This window comes from Amblyomma maculatum, chromosome 2 (genome assembly GCF_055883805.1).
Source record: "Amblyomma maculatum isolate TAMU_Amacu chromosome 2, ASM5588380v1, whole genome shotgun sequence".
Lineage (NCBI taxonomy): Eukaryota > Metazoa > Arthropoda > Arachnida > Ixodida > Ixodidae > Amblyomma > Amblyomma maculatum.
In genome coordinates, this window is record NC_139345.1 from 116,121,421 (window position 1) to 116,144,726 (window position 23,306).

The 23,306-nt window shown below is 44.6% G+C and overlaps 1 protein-coding gene across 1 annotated transcript in view; it reads right to left on the reverse strand.

Moving 5' to 3' along the window:
- The window catches only part of LOC146199637 (sodium-coupled monocarboxylate transporter 1-like), a 45,170-nt gene that overhangs the window by 13,941 nt on the left and 7,923 nt on the right, over positions 1–23,306 (reverse strand). Inside the window, exons 2-8 of the mRNA XM_084592792.1 lie at positions 16,559–17,056; positions 11,798–11,863; positions 9,941–9,992; positions 6,704–6,771; positions 5,380–5,534; positions 4,440–4,580; positions 3,560–3,689 (exon numbers count right to left, since the gene is read on the reverse strand). Coding sequence (XP_084448918.1) covers positions 3,560–3,689; positions 4,440–4,580; positions 5,380–5,534; positions 6,704–6,771; positions 9,941–9,992; positions 11,798–11,863; positions 16,559–16,954 — 1,008 coding nt within the window. The 5' untranslated portion in view covers positions 16,955–17,056. The remainder of the gene's footprint in view (positions 1–3,559; positions 3,690–4,439; positions 4,581–5,379; positions 5,535–6,703; positions 6,772–9,940; positions 9,993–11,797; positions 11,864–16,558; positions 17,057–23,306) is intronic.

Genomic DNA, 23,306 nt, shown 5'->3' on the forward strand with positions numbered 1-23,306 from the left:
TCAGTCCACACGAAAGGGCTGCGTGTTTTAAGTAGTTCATGAAGTGGAGTAGCAATGCTTGCAAAATGCCTTATAAAACGCCGGAAATAAGACGCCAGGCCGAGAAAACTGCGCAATTCTGTAATCCGTTGTGGACGAGCAAAGTTCAAGACCGCGATGATTTTTTCAGGGTCTGGACGAATGCCGTCATGGCTGACTAGATGTCCCAATATTTTAATTTCCTTCTGTGCAAAGTGGCACTTCTTGGTGTTGAGCTGAAGGCCCGCTGAAGCGAGACACGTGAGGACCTCATTCAGGCGCGTGAGATGGTCGTTAAAAGTTGACGAAAAGATGACAATGTCATCCAAGTAACATAAACAGGTTCTCCAGTTTAGGCCACGAAGCACAGTATCGATCATTCTTTACAATGTCGCTGGTGCGTTACAAAGTCCGAAAGGCATAACATTAAATTCGTAAAGGCCATCGGGAGTTGAGAAAGCGGTTTTTTCTTTATCGTCCTCGTGCATAGGTATTTGCCAATAACCTGAGCGGAGGTCCAAAGTCGAGAAATATTCGGCGCCTTGGAGAGAGTCAAGGGCGTCATCAATTCTTGGCATTGGGTATACAACTTTGCGGGTAATTTTGTTGAGTGCCCGGTAATCAACACAAAAGCGTACCGAGCCGTCCTTTTTTTTAACTAACAGTACTGGGGAGGACCATGGGCTTGTCGAGGGACGAATAATATTGCGATGGAGCATGTCATTTACATTTTCTTCAATTACTTTTCGTTCAGAGAGGGAAACCCGATAAGGCCGTCGGCGAACGATAGAGTTACCTTCAGTAATGATGCGATGGTGCGCAACACTAGTCCGTCCCAGTGGTGGGGAAGTGGCATCAAAAATGGCTTGGTGGTGTCGAAGCAATGTCAGCAGTTCTTGGCGTTGGTGCGGCGTGAGGTTAGGATTAATAGTCTTTGTGAGAACAGAAAGAGAGACGTCTGGCGAAACACGGCGCTGAGGCAGAGGGGCGGTGAGCACCATCAAGGACAAAGGTTGAACATCCACCATGCAGGGGAGAGAAGTTCCTCTTGGGAGCACGAGGGATTCACGTGAAGTGTTAGTGGCCGCTACTGTCGCTGAGCCGTTGCAGAACCTCACAAGACTAGACGGGAAGGCGATACCGCGTGCAAGATGACGATGAGATGGTGCGATGAGTACGTCGCCGTCAGTGATGTGGTCAGAAACAACGGTAAGCAGTTTTTCGCACTGAGGAGGCAAAACAGTATCAACGGCGGCAACGAGGGGATGATGTCGTTCAGAAACTTCAGATGAAAAATCGCTGTCTGTCATGTGGATAACACGGTCGCCACAAGAAATTAACGCCGAAGCGGTTGACAAAAAATCCCATCCTAAAATCATCAGATGCGCACATGGTGAGAGAACAGCAAACTGCACATGATGGCGGACGCCGTCAATAACAATTCGTACGGTGCACTTTGCTAAAGGGCGCAAAGGGACGTCATTGGCTCCACGGAGTTCAGGCCCATCGTATGGTGTCGTCACTTTTCGCAAACGGTAGCACAAATCAGCGTGAATGACAGAAATTGCAGCTCCTGTATCAATCAATGCTTCGACCGGTAATCCTTCAGCGAAAACAGAAATCACATTATACGGGCGATCTGGAGGACTTGGTAAGTTCGCAGAGTGCAGTTTGACCTCCGGAAACTGCAACGCTTAGTTTTCCGGATGGCGGACAGGGATAGTTGTTGCGGGTCGGAGAGGGGAAACTGAGCGGCGGTATGGGGATAGGGACCGACGTCGGGATGCATGGGTTCCACGAAGCTCAGACGAGGATTCTGGAGGTGGGGATGATGTTCGAGGTGGGCTTGGAATAAACCGGCGCTGATAATATGACGTTGGAGGGATGTTACTTTCAAAGGTATTGTAACCACGGCGCTCGTTCTGGAGGCGGCGACGACAGACGCGGGATTTATGTCCTCTAATGCCACAATAATGGCAAATTGGTCGGGAGGGGCGCCAAGGTGCGTAATAGGGTGGTGCAGGTTGAGCCGTCGCTATTGCATTGACGAGATTGTAGGTTGGTTCCGGTCGAGGCGGGGGAACTAAAGGAGGGGGGATGCTGCTACGTGCGCGTAAGTCGGTACTGAGCGGGGTGCCGGAGGGCCAGATGTCATAGGTTCGGTGATTGTTGCCAGCTCTTCTTTGATGATGCTGCGGAGACCTGCGTCATTAGATGTTGCGGAAGAGTGATCGCACCCGTGTCGACAGACAGGCTTGAGGGCCTGGAGCTCCTCGCGGATGATGGCTCGAATAAGTGCCCGCAGGTCGAGATCAGCATAGGTCGGGCCAGTAGCGTTGGCGGGCTGCAATCGGGAGGACTGCAGCTGGTCGATGCGTTGGCAGGTCGTAATAATGGAATCAATAGTTGAAGGACTCTGAGCAACTAGGATGTTATACGCCGTAGAATTGATTCCTTTCGAGACGTGGTGTACTCGTTCATGTCCGCCATGGTGGGACTAATACGCCGGCAGAGTGCAAGTATGGCCTCTATGTAAGGCGCATATGACTCATCAGGACCTTGACGGCGTGAAGCGAGCTTGGTCTTCGCGATCTCAGTCCGAACTGCCGGGTCGGCGAAGTACTGTCGGAACTGCTGTTTGAAGGTGGTCCAGTTAGTTGTGTGGGGCTCGCGGTTGATGAACCAAGTCCTGGCGACCTCAATAAGATAGAAAGAGATGTTGAAAAATTTCAGAGCATCGTCTCACCCTTTGTAGGCACTGCAGCGTTCGTAGGTGTCAAGCCAGTCATCGACGTCTTCATCGCGACGACCAGCGAACAGCGGCGGGTCGCGCTGTCGTGTGGGCACAGTCGGAGGGGGTGGTGCAGCCGAGGTAGAGGGTCCGGCTTGTTCGTGGGTACTGTCGGTAGACATAGCGATGGTGGCAGTTGCCAAACGGCGACCGGAACGTAGCTCCAGCGAGAGGCAGGGCCCAAGGCAGCAAGGGGATCAAATTTCGCCTCCACCACTTGTAAAAGAAAGCTAGGTCGAGACGGCGAGGTCGTGACGGCAAGGACAGCCAAGCCTTGTCTAGCATTTTAATCCGATCACGAACCCAGGCGCGCGCCGGAGCCGGTGCCGCGGGACGATGATGATGGTATGTACAAATGAAAGAAGGTCCACAGAAGGCTCACAATATATATATATATATATATATATATATATATATATATATATATATATATATATATATATATATATATATATATATATATATACATATATATATATGTATATATATATATATATATACTGAAAAAAAAAGCGGGCTACCAAATGTAATGCTTCCTAACCGCAAGGTTTTTGTATCTTCTTGGTGAGGAAAGGAAACCTTATAGCATGGCTCGGTGACGGCATCAGCAGCAAACGAAGTGGCCTATAGAAGGTACTTTTCAGGCCCTGTGCGTCGACATGTACGCCCACTATTTGCCTGCGAACAGTGCCTCCACTGAATTCGACCCCGTTTATTTAACAGTGTTCCAATCTATGACGAATGGCTAACCTGGTCATCGGTGGAAATTTGGCGAGCGGTCACAGGGTCGCAGCTGGCGTACTTGACGTAGACGAGCAGACCCGCGAGGCAGCTTAAGGAGAGTACGGTGCATAGCAGGGGGAAGTTGAACCACACCACACTGCAGGACAGGGAAGGGCAACGAAATTATAGGCACCACAAAAGTTCGCTTAAATGGTATTTTGTCTTAATTAGAACTGCTATTTTAAATCAATGTGATCAACCAGTGAAGAAAGCGGGCTGCATCTTGCGAAATCGAACTACATAATACTGCGAATCATAATACACGAAGACGCTAGATGTGCAGAAAGTAAGAATATTTTTTGCCAAACTATTAAGTACATATTCTGTTGAAGGTTGCGGCGGAAAAGGAAATGCACACATAAATGGAACGATGTAGTATCACCCACTTCTTTTCTTTTCGTCAGTATATTTTTGCATTGTAACCTTATACCGAAGACACGCAAAGCGGACATTGTTGAAAAATGGGCTACACAATGTTATTGGATAAGTCATTTCGGTTGTTGAAGATAACACAATTGCAGGGTCAGTGAAGTGGAGGCAGTAAGCATCCACTTAATTAAGGTTAACAATAAAATCTTTTTAACTAACCTTCTCATTTTCATCATGTAACCCCTCCAAGGTATGTCCACGCTGGTATACCGCATCCTTCCCACCTCAGGACGTCTACGCTGACTATAATGTTCGCGCGGCTTTTCTTTAATGATGCCCCCGTATTTCGATATTATTCAAGTGTCGTGAACGGTTGTAACATGAGCCGTCTTTATCTTTATTGGTCGTTCGCTCTCTTGCTCGCGAGATCAGAAGCCGTGCCTTGTAGAAGCCATCGGATAAGATTGAGATCACTCACAACTTGGCTTGGCTCAGAGTCGGCACCGTGAGGTAGCGTAGCACCATCATGTGGTTGGTGGCGTAGCTGGCAGCATTGGAAAAGAAAGCTCCGATGGCCAAACCCCATACGGTGTAGTGAATAGTCGGATCCGGGTCGATACTGCAGAGTCGTTTCAATGGGTATCAACGCTAACCGTGTTAATTGCATGTTTACTGGTGCGGCAAAATGTACGAGCTCCTCGCACTGAATTGTTAAGCGGCTTTGCGAAAAAATGGTAACCTTTTTCCGTATTGCCTGACTGTTTGTTTCATTGCAAGGGGTACAAGGCTAAAGCGCTACGCCTAAGAGAAAAAGATTTCCGGTCCAAAACTAAGCGAGATACGTGTCTCACTCGGCATGCGAGGCGTTGAAAAGGCAGTAATATTGCATTCTTGCGATCAAAGAAAGCAATAGGTGCAGAGGTGTACACATAGCATGCCTGCTTCAGTCTGCGTCAAGCTCTCAATTTCGATTCCGTTTACTATTGTATGACATTGTGTCTCGTTCCAAATTAAAGCTCGCGAGAACTAACAATGACATAAAATAAAATCTTATAACATTCTGAGGAACATGCTCACATTTGCTTATTGAATTGTTTAGATACTTATGCACTCTCTGGACAGCTCTGACATAGAAAAGAAGATGTGGATGTTGGATTCCTCATTTCGGGCCATTCGTATATTCTTTGCACGGTACTAGGTACCACTGTACTCGGAGCATCACCGGAAGTCAGCCAATTAAGCAACGGTTTGCACAGTAAAAGTACAGTGCAGAGAGCCAGACACGGTATAAATATTTGGATGGTAGCAAGAGTTTTTGTAACCAAATGAAAAGACCACAGCTATAGTGCGGAAAGTTGTAGATGTTTCATGGGCTGTAGTAGGTGTCGTGCACAATAGATTTGTTCTAAAAAACTCACACATTGAACTGTACGTGTCCACCACTGAGTGAGGTCTCCCAAACGGCCTGGATTCCTCCCATTTGACGCGCCCCCAAAGCCACCACGACAACCATGGCCACCACCGTCACCACGGCTTGGAATGTGTCTGTCAGCACGACAGCCTTGATACCGCCCTGCAAAACACCACGCATACACGATGAGCAACACAGCGCTACATTACGTATTGTCAATGTACATTTATTCGTCAGACAAGAGCACCACGGGTTATATATAGAAAAAAAGCAAAAAGAATCAATCGATATCGAAAAGCTTCAATGTCGACCATTAGCGCGTTATTCGTAGGATGACTTGACTCGATTTATTGACTCGTGTAGCGTTAACTTAATGTCCGTTCAGGCTAGAGTAAATGTACCCAGCTGGTAATCGAGGACACCACTTGCAATATTGGCGCTGAGGTTTACGTGAAACTTATTTGCTACTTAAACAACAAGACACATATTTGTACGGTGCGACTATTTCTGGATTATAGCACAGTCACTCTTTCTGTCGAGTCGACTACTTACGGTTGCGATGTCAAATTAAATATCTGCTGCTTTATTTATCTGCGCTGCAGCTTACAACCAAATCCTCAGAAGGTCTGCTTGCTAAAACGGGCACGCCTTCTGTGCAAACCCAGGGCAACCTTGCATATCAAGATAACCTCTCCTCCGACAGGAGATGCTTCATTCAGTACACTGGTAGAGTGGTTACAGGAGATTAAGTTAGTATAAAAAGATGGCAGACACACTGCTGTGTTAATGATATTCCTCTCCGGCCTTGCGGCTCCATTGCGCTGCTCGACATTCCTCTACCCCGGAGTTTATTTTTTTAGAACACCCAGAAATTCTGCGCAAGCGCAATTTTTGAACAGAAAATTGCTTATTAAGGCAATTAATTGTTCACAGATATTGTAAGAGTGCCCTATAACAATCAATATTTTTGCAGATTCTCCCTCAGCACCTTGTAATTTTCTGCTATTTATTGCCAAAACGAAACCCATTGGTTTCTAATGACATTTTCTTCACTACTCAGTGCGAGCGCAGGTAAAATCTCGAAACGAGATTTTGCGAAGCATTGGAATAATAGAAAATTGCCACCAAAATGCTCGTAATGATATCTTACAATATTTCACATTTGCCTTAGAGCCAAATGTGGTGCCTACGAAAGCTAGATTCCGCTTAATATTCCAGCTTTCATATTTTTTGAACAACTTCAGCCAGCTCAGAGATGATACAAAATTCATCTAACCGTGAAAAGCGTATTTGACAAGTCTGAAAAAAATCTATAAGAACAATAAACCTACGATGCTGGTGTACGTAGTGCAGACAAGTCCAATAGCGACGACTGCCGACCACAATGTCATTCCAGTCACTGTAAAATATAGATGAGGCCAAGCGTTACAAAGGACTGTTCTGTATAGTTTTTTTTTTTTTTTTTGTGCCGCGCTTGTCAAAACATTCGCGTTTTCTCCAGCTTTGACCTTTCCCGCGATGTGTTTGGCTCTACTCGTGCCCTATTTAAAATAATAGTTGCGGCGCTTTTACAAAACCCCACCATGGTGGTGCGGTTGTTACGGCCACGGTTCGACTACTGTGCCCAAAAATACGGGATCGCACCCTAGCTGCGGTGGCCGCTTTTCTATGGGGGTTAAAAGCAAGGCGTTAGTGTGCTGTGCTATGCAGTGCATGTTAGAGAACCCCAGGTGGTCGAAATTTTCGGAGTCCCCCACTATACGGCGTCTCTCATAGCCGAAGTCGCTTTAGCACGTTAAACCCCATAAACCAAGCCAACCAACCAAACCTTTTACAAAAGAGGAGCGCCTTAAGGAGCGGGAATGCGTAGGGTAATTGAGTGCCACATTTCAATCAATCAATCAATCTTTATTTAAGTTTGTACATACAAACTGGGGTTGGTGAGAAAAAAGCAGTGAATTATGCACCGCTTGACGGGCCTCACCACCCCTACAAGTCAGCAGTAGGCACAAGGCAAGAACAACCACTGGTAAAAAAAAAAAAAAAAAAAAAAATATGAATACAAGTGCATCTACAGAACAAGGTTGACAGAACATATCTCATAACTGGCAGCAATAATAGACGCAGAAGACCGTGAAGCTATAACACAGAGTGGCACAGTACGTTCAAACACAATTGACATCACTGTAGCATAGATTGCTGAATGAAGCTTTTACGAATGGAAGAAAAAGACATAATATTCACTTGGTCACTCAAAGGGGTATTTAGAAACTTTGGCACAATAAATCTCAACATACAAAACCCATAGTTAGTTCTGCACTTTGGTAATGCAAACCTACTCTGCAGTCTGATGTCGTATGATGAGTGGCGACATGTAATAGGAACAATTTCAGAAAAAAATGAATCACCCTTTTTTATCGTTGATTTATAGAGACATGTAAATCTGTAGTCAAACAATTTGTTGAAAGGTACAATATTATAATGTAGGTAAATGTGTTTAGTAGGCGAATCATACGTCCCGTTGACAATTGCGCGAAGCATTTTCTTTTGTAATGTTTGCAGTTTAATGACATTGGATACCGTTGTATGGCCCCAGACAAGAAGGCAATAGCTAAGGTGCGAATAAAAAAATGCATAATATAAAGTAATTTTAGTTTTGATAGGTAGAATATGCCTGTTACGTGAAGTAATTCCGACAATTCTAGAAAGCGTTAACACAATATTATTAACATGGGCATCCCATGTCATCGTACTGCTAAACGTTACACCTAATGATTTGAATGTGTCCACGTACTCGATTTCACTGCCATTGAGGTATAACGAGGGGCGGTAAAGTACTTGTTTTCCTTTAGGAAGGAAGAGTACTGCTTTAGTTTTTTCTTTGTTTATCTTTAATGAGTTGGCTGATGACCATGTGGCAAGCGATAAGAGCGTGCGATTCGCGGTGTCTGCTAAGCTTTGTACGTCTTTGGAAGAAAAAAATAGGCTGGTGTCATCTGCATATATAATGTATTTTGCGTGGTTACTGATATTAGGGATGTCATTTATATATATATTAAACAAGAGTGGCCCTAAAATGCTGCCTTGAGGGACGCCATTCGAAATTCCTAGAATCTGTGAAGAGGAATGATTAATCACCACATACTGAGAGCGTGAATTCAGATAAGATTTGATTAGGCTGAGAGCATGTCCGCGTATGCCATAGTTCTCTAGTTTTGCAAAAAGAATATCGTGATTTAGGCAATCGAAGGCTTTACTGAAATCAACGAAAACACCGAGAGTTAGAAGCTGTGACTCAAAATTATTTAAAATGTATTCTTTTTGGACGAGTAGCGCATGCTCCGTCGACCTATTTTGTGTAAAGCCATACTGACAGTCGGTTATTACGGAATGTTTCTGCAGAAAATGTTGCAAACGGATGCGAATCAGTTGTTCTAAACCCTTAGAAAAGTACGGAAGTACAGACACTGGCCTATAGTTTCCCAACTTGTTCGCATCGCCTTTTTTATATATCACGGCTACCCTGGCTAGCTGCATGTCAGTAGGGAAATGAGCTGTAATAAGTGCGGTGTTGTATATATAGGTTAGGCATGGCGTAATTATGTCAAGAATGTACTTAACTGGTCGGCTCTGTATATTATGTGCATCAAGACTGCAGGTGTCTTTTAATTTTCGGCATATTGCAAAAACTTCACTTTCGTCCGTTGGTCTTAAGAAGAGAGATGCCTCTATCTTGTCACTCAAGAAATTCGCGATTCCGGCATTGAATTGGCTATAACCTACTTCGGAAAAGAATTTATTAAATGCATTTGCAAGGCATGAACCTGAGGTCTCTTTACCATCGATTATTAAGCTCGTTATGTTCCTGCTGTGTGTGTTTCTATTTAAAACTAAGTTTAAGCGCCTCCATTTTTCTTTGGGATTTCTAGAAAGCTGGATATCAAACAAGTTGTTATAGTAATTTGACTGCCACATCCTGTGTGACTGCACGCCTATCTCTGTTTGCAAACAACGAGATGTCAAGGGGCACTGTAGGTACGCTAGGTATTTCCTCCATTATTTATTTCGCGATCACAGCCGTTCCTAGCGTACGTGCTACATCTGCTCCACAACGGCAACAGCCGAATGCTTTCAATGTCCCCTCAGTCACGAGTGCGCCAGCGACGTATGTGGAGAGAGGTATTTGTGCTCGGTTCAGAATGTGAGGTCAACTCATGAGTCGGATTCCGCACGTGGAAAGGCCACGTGAGCGTCCATGTGCTTTCCAAGAATTTCTCTGCGTATATGACCTGACAGCTGTGATATGTTCTGAGAGATAGCCTCATGCACGTGTAATGAGGGATTCAGTGTGAAGCGTGCCTTATTCTGTTATTTCGCAAGGCTGGACGCGCATGCTGCCGGCTACATCGAACGACCGCGTGACTGCACTATATAGTCTAGACGTCCCGATTCCAGTGTAAAATCTCTCAAGATAGAAAAAATAAATGGTCGCAAATAAGACTAACGCCGCAAAGAAGGTAAAGTACAGGCTACCGGAAAAATAGCAAGGTCGATGACCCGGTACTCACATTGTGAAAGTGCAAGCGCTGGAGCATACAGCGATATGGCGATGTAAACGGTCTGAAACACAGATTTGATCACTGTGATTTGATGCACTCTGCTACGTAGCGAAAATCCGCATTTCGTTTGCAAGTGTTCTTTGTGTGCATAAAATGGGGGTACACTAACAAAGGGTCTGCTATTTTTGGAAGTAATTTCTTCTCAGTTTGAAGTTCTGACTAAGCACGGAGCAACAAATCCGTGCTCGTTACACAGGCAAAGTGTACTGATATATTTCACATATGTAATAACAATTGCAGCAGTGAAAGAATGAGCTGAAGTATGTTAGTTTAAAGATATAACAATTTAGGTGAGCCTTTTAAATCTTCCCTGCGACTATGTAGCCGCGAAGACAGGCCGCTAGCACCGGAGATGAAGTCAGACTACTAGCACTGCCTTTTCAGCATATTAAGTTCTACGCCTGCTGGTCGCCAGTGATAGAGACCTATTTGCAGCGGTGCTTACAGAATCCTGACAGGTCGATCACGTTTAAACTTCGTCGTGACGTTCTGTGCGTAGTCGGCAGCTATCACTGCTTTCAATGCAGGCGTCTCTTACCTCGCGTCTATTACCCTTACCTCGGCAGAAATCGTCGGCACTGTCTGTATAGAAGTCAACGCTTCTACCCCGCGAAAACAAGCACGAAGACGTTGCTAGCTAGGCTGTTGTAGACATGGTTTGTTTCTATGTACACTCCGAGTCAATTGTTTATGAAAATCAATATTACCAGGAAAAATAAAACTGCGCGGGTGCGTTTGTAAGCACCCTTGAATAGTTATATGAGGCGTAGTTGTCAGTGCGTGATTTCCACATTGACACGTTTTTAGATGTGAAGAAAAAATCAACAGACACCTAATTGTATCAGTATGTACTGGCAGTGTGGTCACATCAGAAACTGTTGATGTCCTTTACATCGCGTTTTGAGTCATTATTTTATTTTTGTGTTTGAGGATCTTGATATCTGTTTGAGTATATCAGACATTTGTTTGGATCCTCCAGCTAGTGTTTATACTTCCCTGAGGGTGTCTACAAGTGACGGCACAAAACAATGGGGCAGATGCGCCTTCCGGTGTAGCATCTACTCCGAACAACATGCAATAGATCTGCAGGCTATCAACTCACAACTTGCTCAGTCGCGTGTACATAGCAGCTGCAACTTACTGGCAGGATGAGGGCGTATTTTCGATCGACCGTGAATTACACGCTTTTCATGCGATATGGGTTATTTGTTTGATCTGTAAATGACGCATGGGTTTTAAAACAGTTGAGTCGTAATGCACAGTTGTCAATTTTGGTCTGGTGCTGTGACTTTTCTTCAAGCAGTGGGAATATTTCAGTCTGATGACGTCACTTCCTCCTAGCTAATCCTCAGCTATTAGGATAGACAACAGACGCTTAGTCGCGATGAGGGTCGCAATGCTGTCGCGAGAAAAAATGTTTTTAGTCAGAGCTGCCTTCCATAAACAGCATAAGGCTGTTATACAAGTCATCGCTGCCTCAGTGAACATGCAGAAACCGTATTGGAAATATATATAACTCCAGGTTATCACGCACCCCTGAAAGCAGACCACACCCCCACATTTCTGTCTGTACTCAACTCAGTTATAAATGTATGAATGAGACCAACTTCCCACCACCGATTTATACACGTCTGAGTGCAAAGACCCCTAGAAGGGTACGCCAGGTGCTAGTTCAGCTCGCAGTAGTCTCTCTTGTATAAATGTAATAAGCTTCCTGCGCACTGCGGCACAAACTTTCAGGTTTCTTCGGTAACTAGGAAAGTAAGAGATAAAGTGAAAAGTGCAAATGTTTCGGCTATGACTTACCATTTCAAGCATGTAGAGGATGACGGCAGCAATTCGTACGGTTCGATTGAAGCGCATTTCCAAGTACTGTAAGGAGAAACCAATCGGAAGGCGCCATCATTTCAAAACAAAGAAAAAGTCGCGATTTTCGGAGAGCAGTTACAAATGAAACATTCAAACAGCTACAGTGACCAAGGATCGGTGGCCTTTTTTTTTTTTTCTAGTTAACATAAACCCAGCATATAAGTTAGACTACCTGTATTCCGTAATAACTGTGAAGCGCTCAGCGCTGCGGCCTGGCGCATACCGTACCGTGCACTGCCTAATGCAAGCTAAAAGATAAAGCTAAAAAAGCTGTTATTTACGCCTTCTTTATAACCTCGAACCAAAGCTTGGATGTTGGAGTAGAACTAGTAGACTTTCATCTGGGTAAAATATTCCTGATGCTTAATACGTGAAGTATTCTGGTCTGCTTTCTGGACAAGCAACACCGTGAATTTCTTACTTCGATCACACGTCTTGCTTTATTTTCAAGCCAAAAGCAAAATGTGTCATACTATATAGAACCAAACATTATCCTACTGCTAAAATATTCATATTCGTGTGAAATTTATACAAAAATAGACATCTCACTATTTAACATCAGTCATCTCAGTGCACAACCATTCCTTTTAGATGATTCACTACAATATATAGAGGTGTGTACAGCCGCTAATGACCTTGATAGGCATATTGTTCTTTTACACTGTCGAATTAGGTGGGTGAATAAAAATTTTATTATGTAGCGAAACTTTGACGGCTTTCCTACTCTTTCAATAGAAGAGTGACAAATGGTTTTGAACCGCCTATAGTATGGATAGCTCTGAATAACTGGAAACCTTCAGTTTGTTGGAGGAGTTTATGACACTTATGCTGCTATTTTATTAATTTCTGCAATCTGACGCACCTTTTCTGTACCATAAACATTTTACAGGCGGCATTTCTACGATCTTCCTGAGCACAAAACGTCTCGTTGACTACATTCCGACTATGGGCTTAACAGGTTATTGCAACCAAGTGGAGGTATTTTCAGAATGAGCTAATTTCCAGGAAATTGCCAATGCATGATCGCTCATATGTGAAACACCCTACATAGCTCACATGTACAGAAAATAAAACATAGGAGGAGATGCGCCTTCTGCTGTAGCATCTGCTCAGAACAACATTCAATAGACCTGCAGGCTACCAACTCACAACATGCTCAGTCGCGTGAACGTAGCAGTTGCAACTTACTGGCAGGACGAAGGCGTATTTTCGATCTATTGTGAATTGCACGCTTTTGATGCGATATGGTTTATTTGTTCGGACTGTAAATTATTCATGCGTTTTAAAGCGCGGGCGCTGCTTGGCTTGGCCCCGCGAGCATTTAAGTTACGAAACTGTTCAGCAAAAATTTTTAACCGCGTATGATTTATATAATCTGCTTTGCCTTCGTGGTCAACACCGATGGTCGTAGACATCGCTATGCGTCTGCCCCAGCTGTAACTCATAACAGGAATCAAGAGTAGAAAAACCTTCGTCAACGTGGGAGATTACATATTATACATCGGAGTAGGTAATTATCATCACTGCACATGCGATTTATTATTTGTAAAATACTGAATATTTTAGGCACAATATGCGCGTAATATTTAAGTTATAATGTCGCAGAACCCAGGAATGCATACGTGAAAATATTCTTTTATGCGTTCTTTCATTTCATCGGCTATTGGCTTCTTTAATTAATTAATTATTTATTTATTTATTTCAGTTACCCTCTTGGCCCGATGGGCATTATAAAGGGGAGTGGGACTTGCCAAAAAAAAAAAAAGAGGGGAGGAAAGAACATGGGTACATGGCATTGTAGGTTATGAAGACCCTCAATTTATGTATTGAAATGTTTACGTTAGTCATTCGTGCTCAGCGATGTTAATAGCGACTTGTATTCACAAACGCACTTCTAGTAACAAGAAGTCCTCTGTTTTCTAGACCCGGTGCCACATGTCAAATCCACTGCCATGATGCTGCAATCGCTGTGCTACATAGTGCGTAGTTGCTATATCCATTTGCACACTGTATTCGGTGGCGCCGAAAACATTCCCAACGGTTATAAACGACTTTTCTACCTTTCATGGTGGAAATTTGCATGCACCAGCACTCCTGAGGTATATTTCCACAGCAGAGCACGGACTGCAATGCGTGACAACACAGGCTAACTGCTTGCGCGACGAAGAAAACAACGCGGTTATGTGTGTGTTTCGATCCAGAGGCCTCAGCAATAAGCTCTTTTAGTACTCATGAACAAAATCTGACCGAAACATTTTAATGTTCAAGCTTACGCGAAGGGTAAATTCTTGCAATATATTAACAAGTGTACGACCAACACGAAAAGAGAGTGGCTACCGCCTGCTTCGATCCTGTTTGGGCACAGTACGTATATTTAGATATTTTTAGGTTCCCGGAGACATGTGCACAAGAATAACATTCTTATTGGGTGTGCTCTATGTAGTTAGGTTTTAAAAATTATTATCGGCCCGTACGTCAACCAGGATTCTACCTAAAGAGCGAGAGAGAGAGGTACAATAAACGTTAATTGGTTGACGGAATTTCGTGCGTGGTTTTCCTTAGTCCAGGATCACAATGGCTTGAGCTGCCTTCCGGGCACCAGTGAGCAATCCGCGTTCCTCGGAGAGACCCGTATGGGCCAACACAGCCTCCCATTTATGCTTCAATGCATAGGTGAGAACGGTATTCCACTCCGAAGTACGCTTTTGCTTCACTTCTTGCCGGCGAAAAAAAAAATGAATCTCGTAGTCCAAAGCTAGCATTTTGACTTCATTGTTCTCTTAGTGCTTAATTTTATCCTAAACCTTTATACCCCCCTCCCATCCCACTACTCGAGAAAAGCAAAACTGTTTCTTATTATAGGGGTTAACGCCTCCGTTTTTAATTTTCCTTCCCTTCACCCTTCTCTTTGCAACCAGCAAATTACCATGCCGATGCAGGACATTCGCAGACAAACAGGCTATAGCTGCGTTGGACAGACAGAATAAGAACACCGTCGATTTTTTGTCCCCTGTGAAGTACAGATGGCCTCTACTGATGCCGAGATGCACGCAGCACCATAGCCTCCTTTATAAAGGAGGCTATGGCAGCACTTTACTTCACAAGCAATTTCTATGGAGTAAACAACTACTGGAGAAGACCTAACAACCGGTTTACTCAGTCAGTGTCTATTTCTATGTTTAGGGTGCTCATGTGATCACGAGGAGAGTACCTGTAGGACATTGCAAGAGTTATAGGAATCTAACTTAGTATTCCTTATTCTGCTATGACTCTGTTACTACGCCACGTAAGGAAATTGTGTCTTTACATCCGTGATGGCCAGTGCTTTAGCACGACAAGTGCTGTAAGCACGAGGAGCTGTTGTACAACTGCAATTTAGTAGCGACTGCTGCTATTGCTGTTCACCTCCATTACATACCCAGAACGTCACGCAGACGCATCACAGTGTTGCCTGACTAATATTTCACTCCCAAAGTTTTGTTCTTTAGCTCAGAAAAGATGGGGTATTGCGCCCTGCTCAGACAGAAACACAGCCGTCGCTCTGGAACAAAAGTAATGGCGCACACAGATGGACAAAGGTCGGTCATATAATGCGCAAAACTGATATCTGGCCATCAGCTCTAGTGACAGACTTGGCGGCAAGAGCCGTAAAATGTCAGAAGATCAGATGGAGCGACATATTTTAAATGTTTCTTTGCCCCGTCAGATAACCGCTATTGGAGCAAAACAGGACTGATCCAAGCTCATTACAATAGACATACGTCCTTCACTAGGCTCAACTCAGATTGTGTTGATGACGCACGATTTCTGACAGCGCATGGTACCCCCAAAGGCCAAGCAGTTTTCTCTCTATATTCTCCCTCATTTTTACGCATTGTTATTTTTTTGAAGTCCTTGTACTGCACTTTGTAACCGTGGTACCATCCGCCTTCTCAAAGGGCAAAGGGCAAAGGACTATTCAGCTCAGTTTCAGCTAACCGCGTCTTACTCCAGCATCGGACATGCTATCACTGCACTTTTCCTAATCCGTGCTGGCCATTCTAACTTTCTGCCGTTCCAATTACATTTTCCCCCGGTAGAATTTACCTTGCTTCTTTTAGGGGCCGTCGACTACGAATACCCGACATTATTTGTTTAAATGCAAAATACTTACCTTACAGGCCTCATGTGAGGCATTGTGTAAGAAGGGTTGAAATAGGTACGTTTGTGCAAAGTGGGCAAAAATCAGTAGACGAATGTCAAATCCAACAAAAAAAAGCAGGAATAATAGGTGCAAAACAGTGATTAATATGTACAATGTATTATTAATTGCAACTACAAGACAGCAGCATTGTGTCATATGAGACAATAGGTGCAGTGAATAAAGTATCACAAGCACGCCAAAAAAAAGCGGGCACGCGCAAGGGCAACCAAGTAACGCACTATGCTTCATCGCCAGTGTTCATGTACATTCTCATGGAACGTGTCGTGGTTCCGCTGCAGGAAGAAGCGATTCGTAAGATCTTTCCTCAACCAGAAGGTGCGCTAGAGTTGAAAGAACCCCACCTGAGTCCGCATCTCATATTTATGGTAGTTGGCCACCCTGGCGGAGTACTTTATCTCAAAAAAGGCTACTAAGTACTGCCCGTGACCAACACCACCTTCCACTTGCATCTATTCTGATTTTGGCGCTCGCAGAGACTGTAAAAAAGTACTCGCCTCGTAGGCAGTCATGACTCCAAGCTGGTAGAAGACGGGCATGAAGAGGTGCGCGGTCACGGCCAGGGCAAGTGCGTACGACAGGAAGGTCATTAGGTACAGCGTCCCGTTGCGGTACACCTCGGAGGCGTTGCCCAGCAGGTAAGCAGCCGAGATGAAGCTGGCCATGAGCGAGGCGCCCACGGGCACGGCGGGAAGGCGTCGCTCCCCATTGAGAAGGAGCGAGATGCCGCTCTGGGTGTCGCTGCGGCTATCCTGCCAGGCGCTCCACAGGCCCAGAGAGCCGGACACGGCAAGCATGCACACGAACACGGCATAGTCGTAGTACGTGAACCGCGCCAGCAGCTCCTGGCTGCTGGGGAACTGCAGGGGTGACGGCGACGACAGAGACTCCATGCAGAGGAACTTGTGCAGGAATCTACTTCGGACGCGACAAGCTGTTGGTGGAGAGGTGGCAATGTGACGAGATGCTTTTCGCAGAACTCAGTGGGACAGGAGCTGCATAAATGTGAAATCAGAGTGCTCTTTTAATCTCTGTCGATGCAATGATCGCGGACAAAGCCCGTTTGTGAATTAAACCGAGCCCATTACAGGATATTTTTCACTTTTGTGACCAGTATACGCCTTGATTGCAATTCCTAACAGCTTTCGCGCTCTCGAATCTGCTTCTGCATGCTTATTAGATAGGATCAGCATAGGCAAAGCTATTCATGATGGCCCAGTAAACGTGTCTCAGTTTGAATCGAATATCTGCACTGGTGTCGTTCATCAGTGGATATCGAGGTAGTAAAGGCCGCTATGGCCGAGAAAAATATAGCGTTCCTGCAATGAAATAAATTGCACTCGTCTAACTGAAAACTTTATTTGGAAGAAGGCATCTAGGGTTCTGAAGGTTGCGTGTTTGTATCTCTCACCGGACTTAGTCGAAAATAAATGCATATAAACATTCGGAACGACTCTTTTTTTTTTGTTTTTTTTTTACTGTCTTCGTTTAAGCTCTTAATCATTCGTTAAACAGTGATGAGGGGCTAATAGTTAAAATGTCTGTCACATCGTCCAATTTCAGGAGTGGAGCCGATCAATTGGAAATAAGCACAAGAATCACAAATATTTCGAAATATTCGTTTTTACATTGAAATTGTCTGATAAGAGCTGGAAGATACTACCGCCATAATGACATGCTCAGGACAATACAGAGCACTGTCTGATATAAATAAATCTTTGAGAGTGCAGTACTGCAGGAGCTTATGTATCCGCGCGTCTTAAATCATTCTATAAAATATTTTATGGATTACGGATGAATGACCTAAGCAGATATAAACCGATCTACATCAAGTGCAGAGATATCTATGTATTGTAGAATGTCTTGAGTTAGCTAGGAACATAGAGTGTGTTTTGTGTATGTAGAATGGTTTCAACAGATATGAACTTTTACAACACTCGAATGTTTTGTTTAGACACGTGTACATAAAACCCTAAACATCAACAATATTAAGATATTACTGTCTCACAGTGTGTAAATTTTTTACGATTTGATGGACGCAACACGAACCCAGATTAAAGCAATGTCTACCGATTTCAGGTTTTGCGAGCCTTCTATGAGCAGGCGTTCGAAAACATTCGGCAATTCTCAATATTAGACCTGATGTTGACCAAAAACAAAGTATTCGGGCAACCACCAGCTTGTCCTAAGCATGCACTTCTACTGCACGTTAATGAATTGAAAATAAGTTGCCGTAGTTCCGTCATCACTTGTGAGGACAGCCGGATCTTGAGCAAAATAAGATGTGAAATGAAGGACGGCACTTGCCAACAGACAGAACACGGAAAAAGAAAAACCCCGCTACCGCATGACAGCCACCTGATGTACAACACGATGTCTAATATATCAAATGCTGACATTTACAGCTTTCGTGGAAGTCACCAACTAGCGCTATCTACCGGCTATCGGTAGTGGACAAGGATAAACTGCCAGATATTTTAGTTTGCAGTGGAGAGAGAGAAAGTAATTAGTACGGTTCAAGGCAGCATGAGGATTTTTTTTCCAACCACGCTGGACTCATCATACCCACTGCAGAATGCGATTATTAATATACTCCCAGCGCTCGTACCCGACTATAGTTGTGATGACCATAATAAATATACTGGGTGAGCCAAACGTTCAATTATCCAGTGTCACGATTTGTGATGCTCCATGAGACGTTCTACGTTTCTGCAGCGGCGCGAGCAAGAAGCATTTGTCTATATTTTTTTAGCTTTAGACGGAAAGGCTTACCCCGAGATTTATATCCTAAATAGCCTACACAAATCGGCCTTCAAGGCTGCATCAACTGCTACATAGAAAAGGACTGAGCTTAAAGTGTCCACCCGCGCTGCTCTGCCAGCTGAATGTTAGCGCAGAACCAACTTTGAATTGAGAAAACATTCAAGATGGATCAGAAGGTCACACAGAGAGACCTAGGTGTTTATGAGCGGATACACAATGTTTCTGGTTTTCTGCAAATATACTCAGTACGCTTTTCAAACCGCCAGAGTGATTGAAGAAAAATGTCCACAATTACTTCAACGTTTCGTCTCTACGTACCTTGAAATTGAAAATAAAAAAGTTCAGAATCGAAACTCTTCAGTGGTTTTAAAGCAAGCCGTGAGTTCATAACGAAACAGTGTAAGGAGCGAGAGCCATCGTCAGGTTGTCCGCCTGTTGCTCTTGCTCCTTTTCTTTTTCAGAAAAAAGCAACAAATAAATCAAATGAAATCAAACTGTCACTACTTTTAAACAGGAATGTGCTCCAATCTCAAAGATCCGCCGCTTATCGCGATCAAAGTTAGCGAGCGAAAATGGCTTCTTGCGACCAAACGTGTCGCCAGGTTAGTGGCCATTGAACCTTACAAAATCTCCTCTTTCGGTGAATACAACCTTTTTTAAGTATAGTGCTGTAACCGATGAATATAGGCGAAATTCAATTTGTTCCGAATACTTCGCATGATCGGCTCTGCACAGAGAGCTTGACTTGTCACTCTGATTCCGAGGAAGCTTGCGAGGTAGCAGAAATATGTCCCAGAAAGGAGAATGTGTTTTTTTCAACTATATCTGAGAGCCAACTTTCGCAAAGCACGCAAATAACATTCGACAGAACAACAACGGCGGCCGCAGCAACGACAAACGGCAACAACAACAGCAACAATGACAATATCAGCGTTATCCCTGGAAAAAACAACAACAAAGAAATGCTAGAAAAATATTCTGGACACGGACCTGTCAAAATTCGGATACCAACTGTCAAGCACACCAGCTCTGCTCTGTCTTCTCTGCTTCCGCGAGACGCACAAGAGGGAACACAAAACGGAAAGCTGAGGCTGCTTCACAAAGCTTGTCGGAGTGAACAGACACACGTTTCCTCTCCTCCATGCACACTATATATAGGCCACGCGAATATCGCTTCGTACTGGTCGGAAAACATTAATTCTCTGGCACCGGAAAAGAGGGAGCAGACGGTGCAGAGAGGGAGGGACAGCGGACGTGACGAGCAGGTGGTCTAAGGGATTCCTCGTCGGGGCCGCAGGAAGGAGATACCGGCGGTTTTACGCGAACCGAGAATGTGATCGGCGCGTGCGAAGGTGGCGGTCACGGCGTTGCGTCTCTACGCGCGAGGCGGAGCCCACAGCTGACTGCGCTGCCCGCGTAGTACGCGGCGTATACACATCCTGCCCCGCCACCCTACGCGAATAAAGATCGTTGAACGGCTTTATTATCGTGCGAGCCAGGCAGCGCGACTCTCAGATAACAGTGTTATGCGTGGCGCGCCTACAGAGAAAACAGCAACGGTGCTGTTTTCGTAACGGCGACGGTGCTCACGGCAGAACCGGCTCCGGGCAGCCAGACTTGGTTTGTGAGACTGACACGTCTTAGAGACTGCATGTGTTCTCGACAGTATAAAATCTGAGATATCAATTGGGAGAGCTTAATCAAGAGGTGTCTTTAATAAAGCAGTTGTGGCAGGTCATTAGGTGGTTATGAAGAAAAAAGGTAAATGGCGATTACACAAAAACGGTAATGCCGAAAATCAAAGCTATACCTGGTATGGCTTAACGATAGCGCACAGAGTCGTGCAGCCCTGGGGACGTCTCCTTCACCCCATGACGTCTTCTTCAGCCCCGTCGCCTGTCACGTTTTGGTGCACGAGGGCGTAATGACTACGAACGCAATTGTTTACTTCCCGGAAAACCTTTCTTTTATTGGTGTCTCTCATAGCCTGAGTCGCTGTGGAATGTTCGACCCCACAAACCAAACCGAATCTTTCTTTTATGCAATCCACGATGCTATGGCAGTCATAAACTCGAGTCTATAGACAAACACCGATCTGTGACGTAAGCACGATGCGGTGGCGCTTCTATCGCCAGCGGGGGCCGACTGGGGGCGAAAAGTAGGCTTAGCGCCCATAGGAATACACGGAAGCGAAATGTTCCAAAGCAGTTTTCTACTTTCACGGGTCATCTGGGAGGTCGTTATTCGGTATAGAGCAACCATGAACGCCCTGGAACAGATCGTGGAAGTGTGAAATCTCATTACCGAGGCGAAGTATTTTTAAAACACCGCGAAACGTACGAGGGTGCGAGTTGAGAGGGCGATCCCATAGAAACACATGTAAACACAACTTACCGCAACATTTTGCTCGGTTCAGCAGCGTTGAACCCTTCTCATTTTTTGGTGAACATCTTGTACGATGCCCCGACGTCATGTTGCATGACACACTACATTCTCTTGAAAGTAATGCAAGTTTGACGACTTGCGGGACCGTTCACAACACGATAAACTTACCGCGCACAGTTGCAGACGACTATGCACCATCGGCGCTGTCGCTAGCAGACGCTCCGGAGCTGGAGGCGGCCGCGGTGTGTATCGCCAGCTGCGCTGTCGTTTGCTGCAATGCGCGAATCTCGTTCGGTCCATATTGTTGTATGGCGTTTGACAACTGCTTTTTAAATGTAATTCTGTCTAGGACGTATCACGGGAGCGACAGTATAATCAAGCTTACTTACCCTATGCGGCAGCATATCAGACTGTAAGCAAAACTGCGCGATTCGCTACACCCAGCTTGCCTTTTGGCGGTGTCTGGATTCATAACGCAGGTTATTCGGGCAGTTTTAAAAATAGACTGCCTCCGTAAGACGCACCATGCTTAATCACACACTACTTCAAAGTGCTGGTCAACGTTTAACGACTGGCCACCACTTCGTATGGTCTGCGAAATGAGAAAAATGTTCCGGTAAGTTGTGTTTAGATGTATTTCTACTGGTCACCCTCCCAACTCGCACCCCCACATGTTTCGCGGTATTTTAAAAATACGTCGCCTCGGTAATGAGATTTTATATTTTCGCTATCTATTCTAGGGTGTTCATGGTTGCTCTGTGTCGAATAACGACATCATAGATGCCCCGTGAAAAGAGAAAACTGCTTTAAAATCTTTCGGTTTCATGTATTCCTATGGGCGCTAACCCTACTTTTCACCCCCAGTGGGCTGCCGCGCCGTGAGCGCCTCCTTTGTTTGTAAACACGGTGTTGGTCTATATAGAGAGCCCACATCAATACAGAATTTTTACCCGCCGTAAAATAACTGAAAAGAGTGACAAAGGGAGTATCTGTCACCGAGCAAATCAAAGCACTCAATAAGAACAAGGATACGCATCCAGATACACAGTACAGAAGACGATACTGAGAACATTGAGCAGATAAACATTGACAGCCTTACATAACAAGCTCTGAACAAAAATGCATCTCCTGCCAGGCTCTCCATTGACGGGCGCTCCGCCCTCCTCATCATAACATCCTCTTTAAGAAAAATGGCACGTACCCTCACCCCGAGCATTTTACCGCTCCTGATGATAACATAATTAAATCGAAAGGAGATATTCCTTAGAAGGGTAAGTGCCCTGTCGGTCGCATATTAATTGGGCCCTCAAGAATGCATAGGACCAGCCACCTGCCCGAAGTGTTCCACACGGGCTGTAGAGGTGGATGTCCACCACATGCTCTGGGCTTTTGCAGGGACAACAGCGTCAAATACACAGACTGGCGGAAAAAGAGTGACAAGGGATTTCACCAAGTGGCCAACCGACAGCAATAAGAGCAGAAATCTTCTTCAGTTCCTACAAGAAAATTCTTTACATGAGTTTATTAGTAAACCTTATGACAAATCTGAGGAATAATAATAAAAGAGGTTTGAGCCAGTAGTCTAATATTGAAATTCCCTAACATAGTGTGACGCTCTTCTCTTCTAGACATACTGTAACCAGCACAAGCGTGAGCTTGGAAAATCTATTGCTGTCGAATGAATGTCGGGGTAGAGGAAATTCTCCAATCACGCGTGATGGGAAATAAAAAACATCACGCTCCCAAATTTTGGACATGCGTATATTTTGAACGAAAAGTTGGTTATGAGGGAATTTTTTCCCAGCGTAGGGTTGCGTAATGCAAATCAGTATTTATATACAGACCATTTATCAGGAGGCCTGTATTTTGTTTTTCGGATATTTGTCGTCGAAACGCATTCCATTTTTTATGGCAGACTTAACTATACGGTGCAAGCGAACAGCAAAATTTAAAATTGTGAATTTGGTGCGCATGGGAAGATTAGACGATTACATCATTATGCTCATAACAGCATACTACAACATACCATACTTTTCTCACTGTTTTGGGGGAAAAACCACCCTATCTATTTTCTATGGCAGTCCTAACTACCTGGTG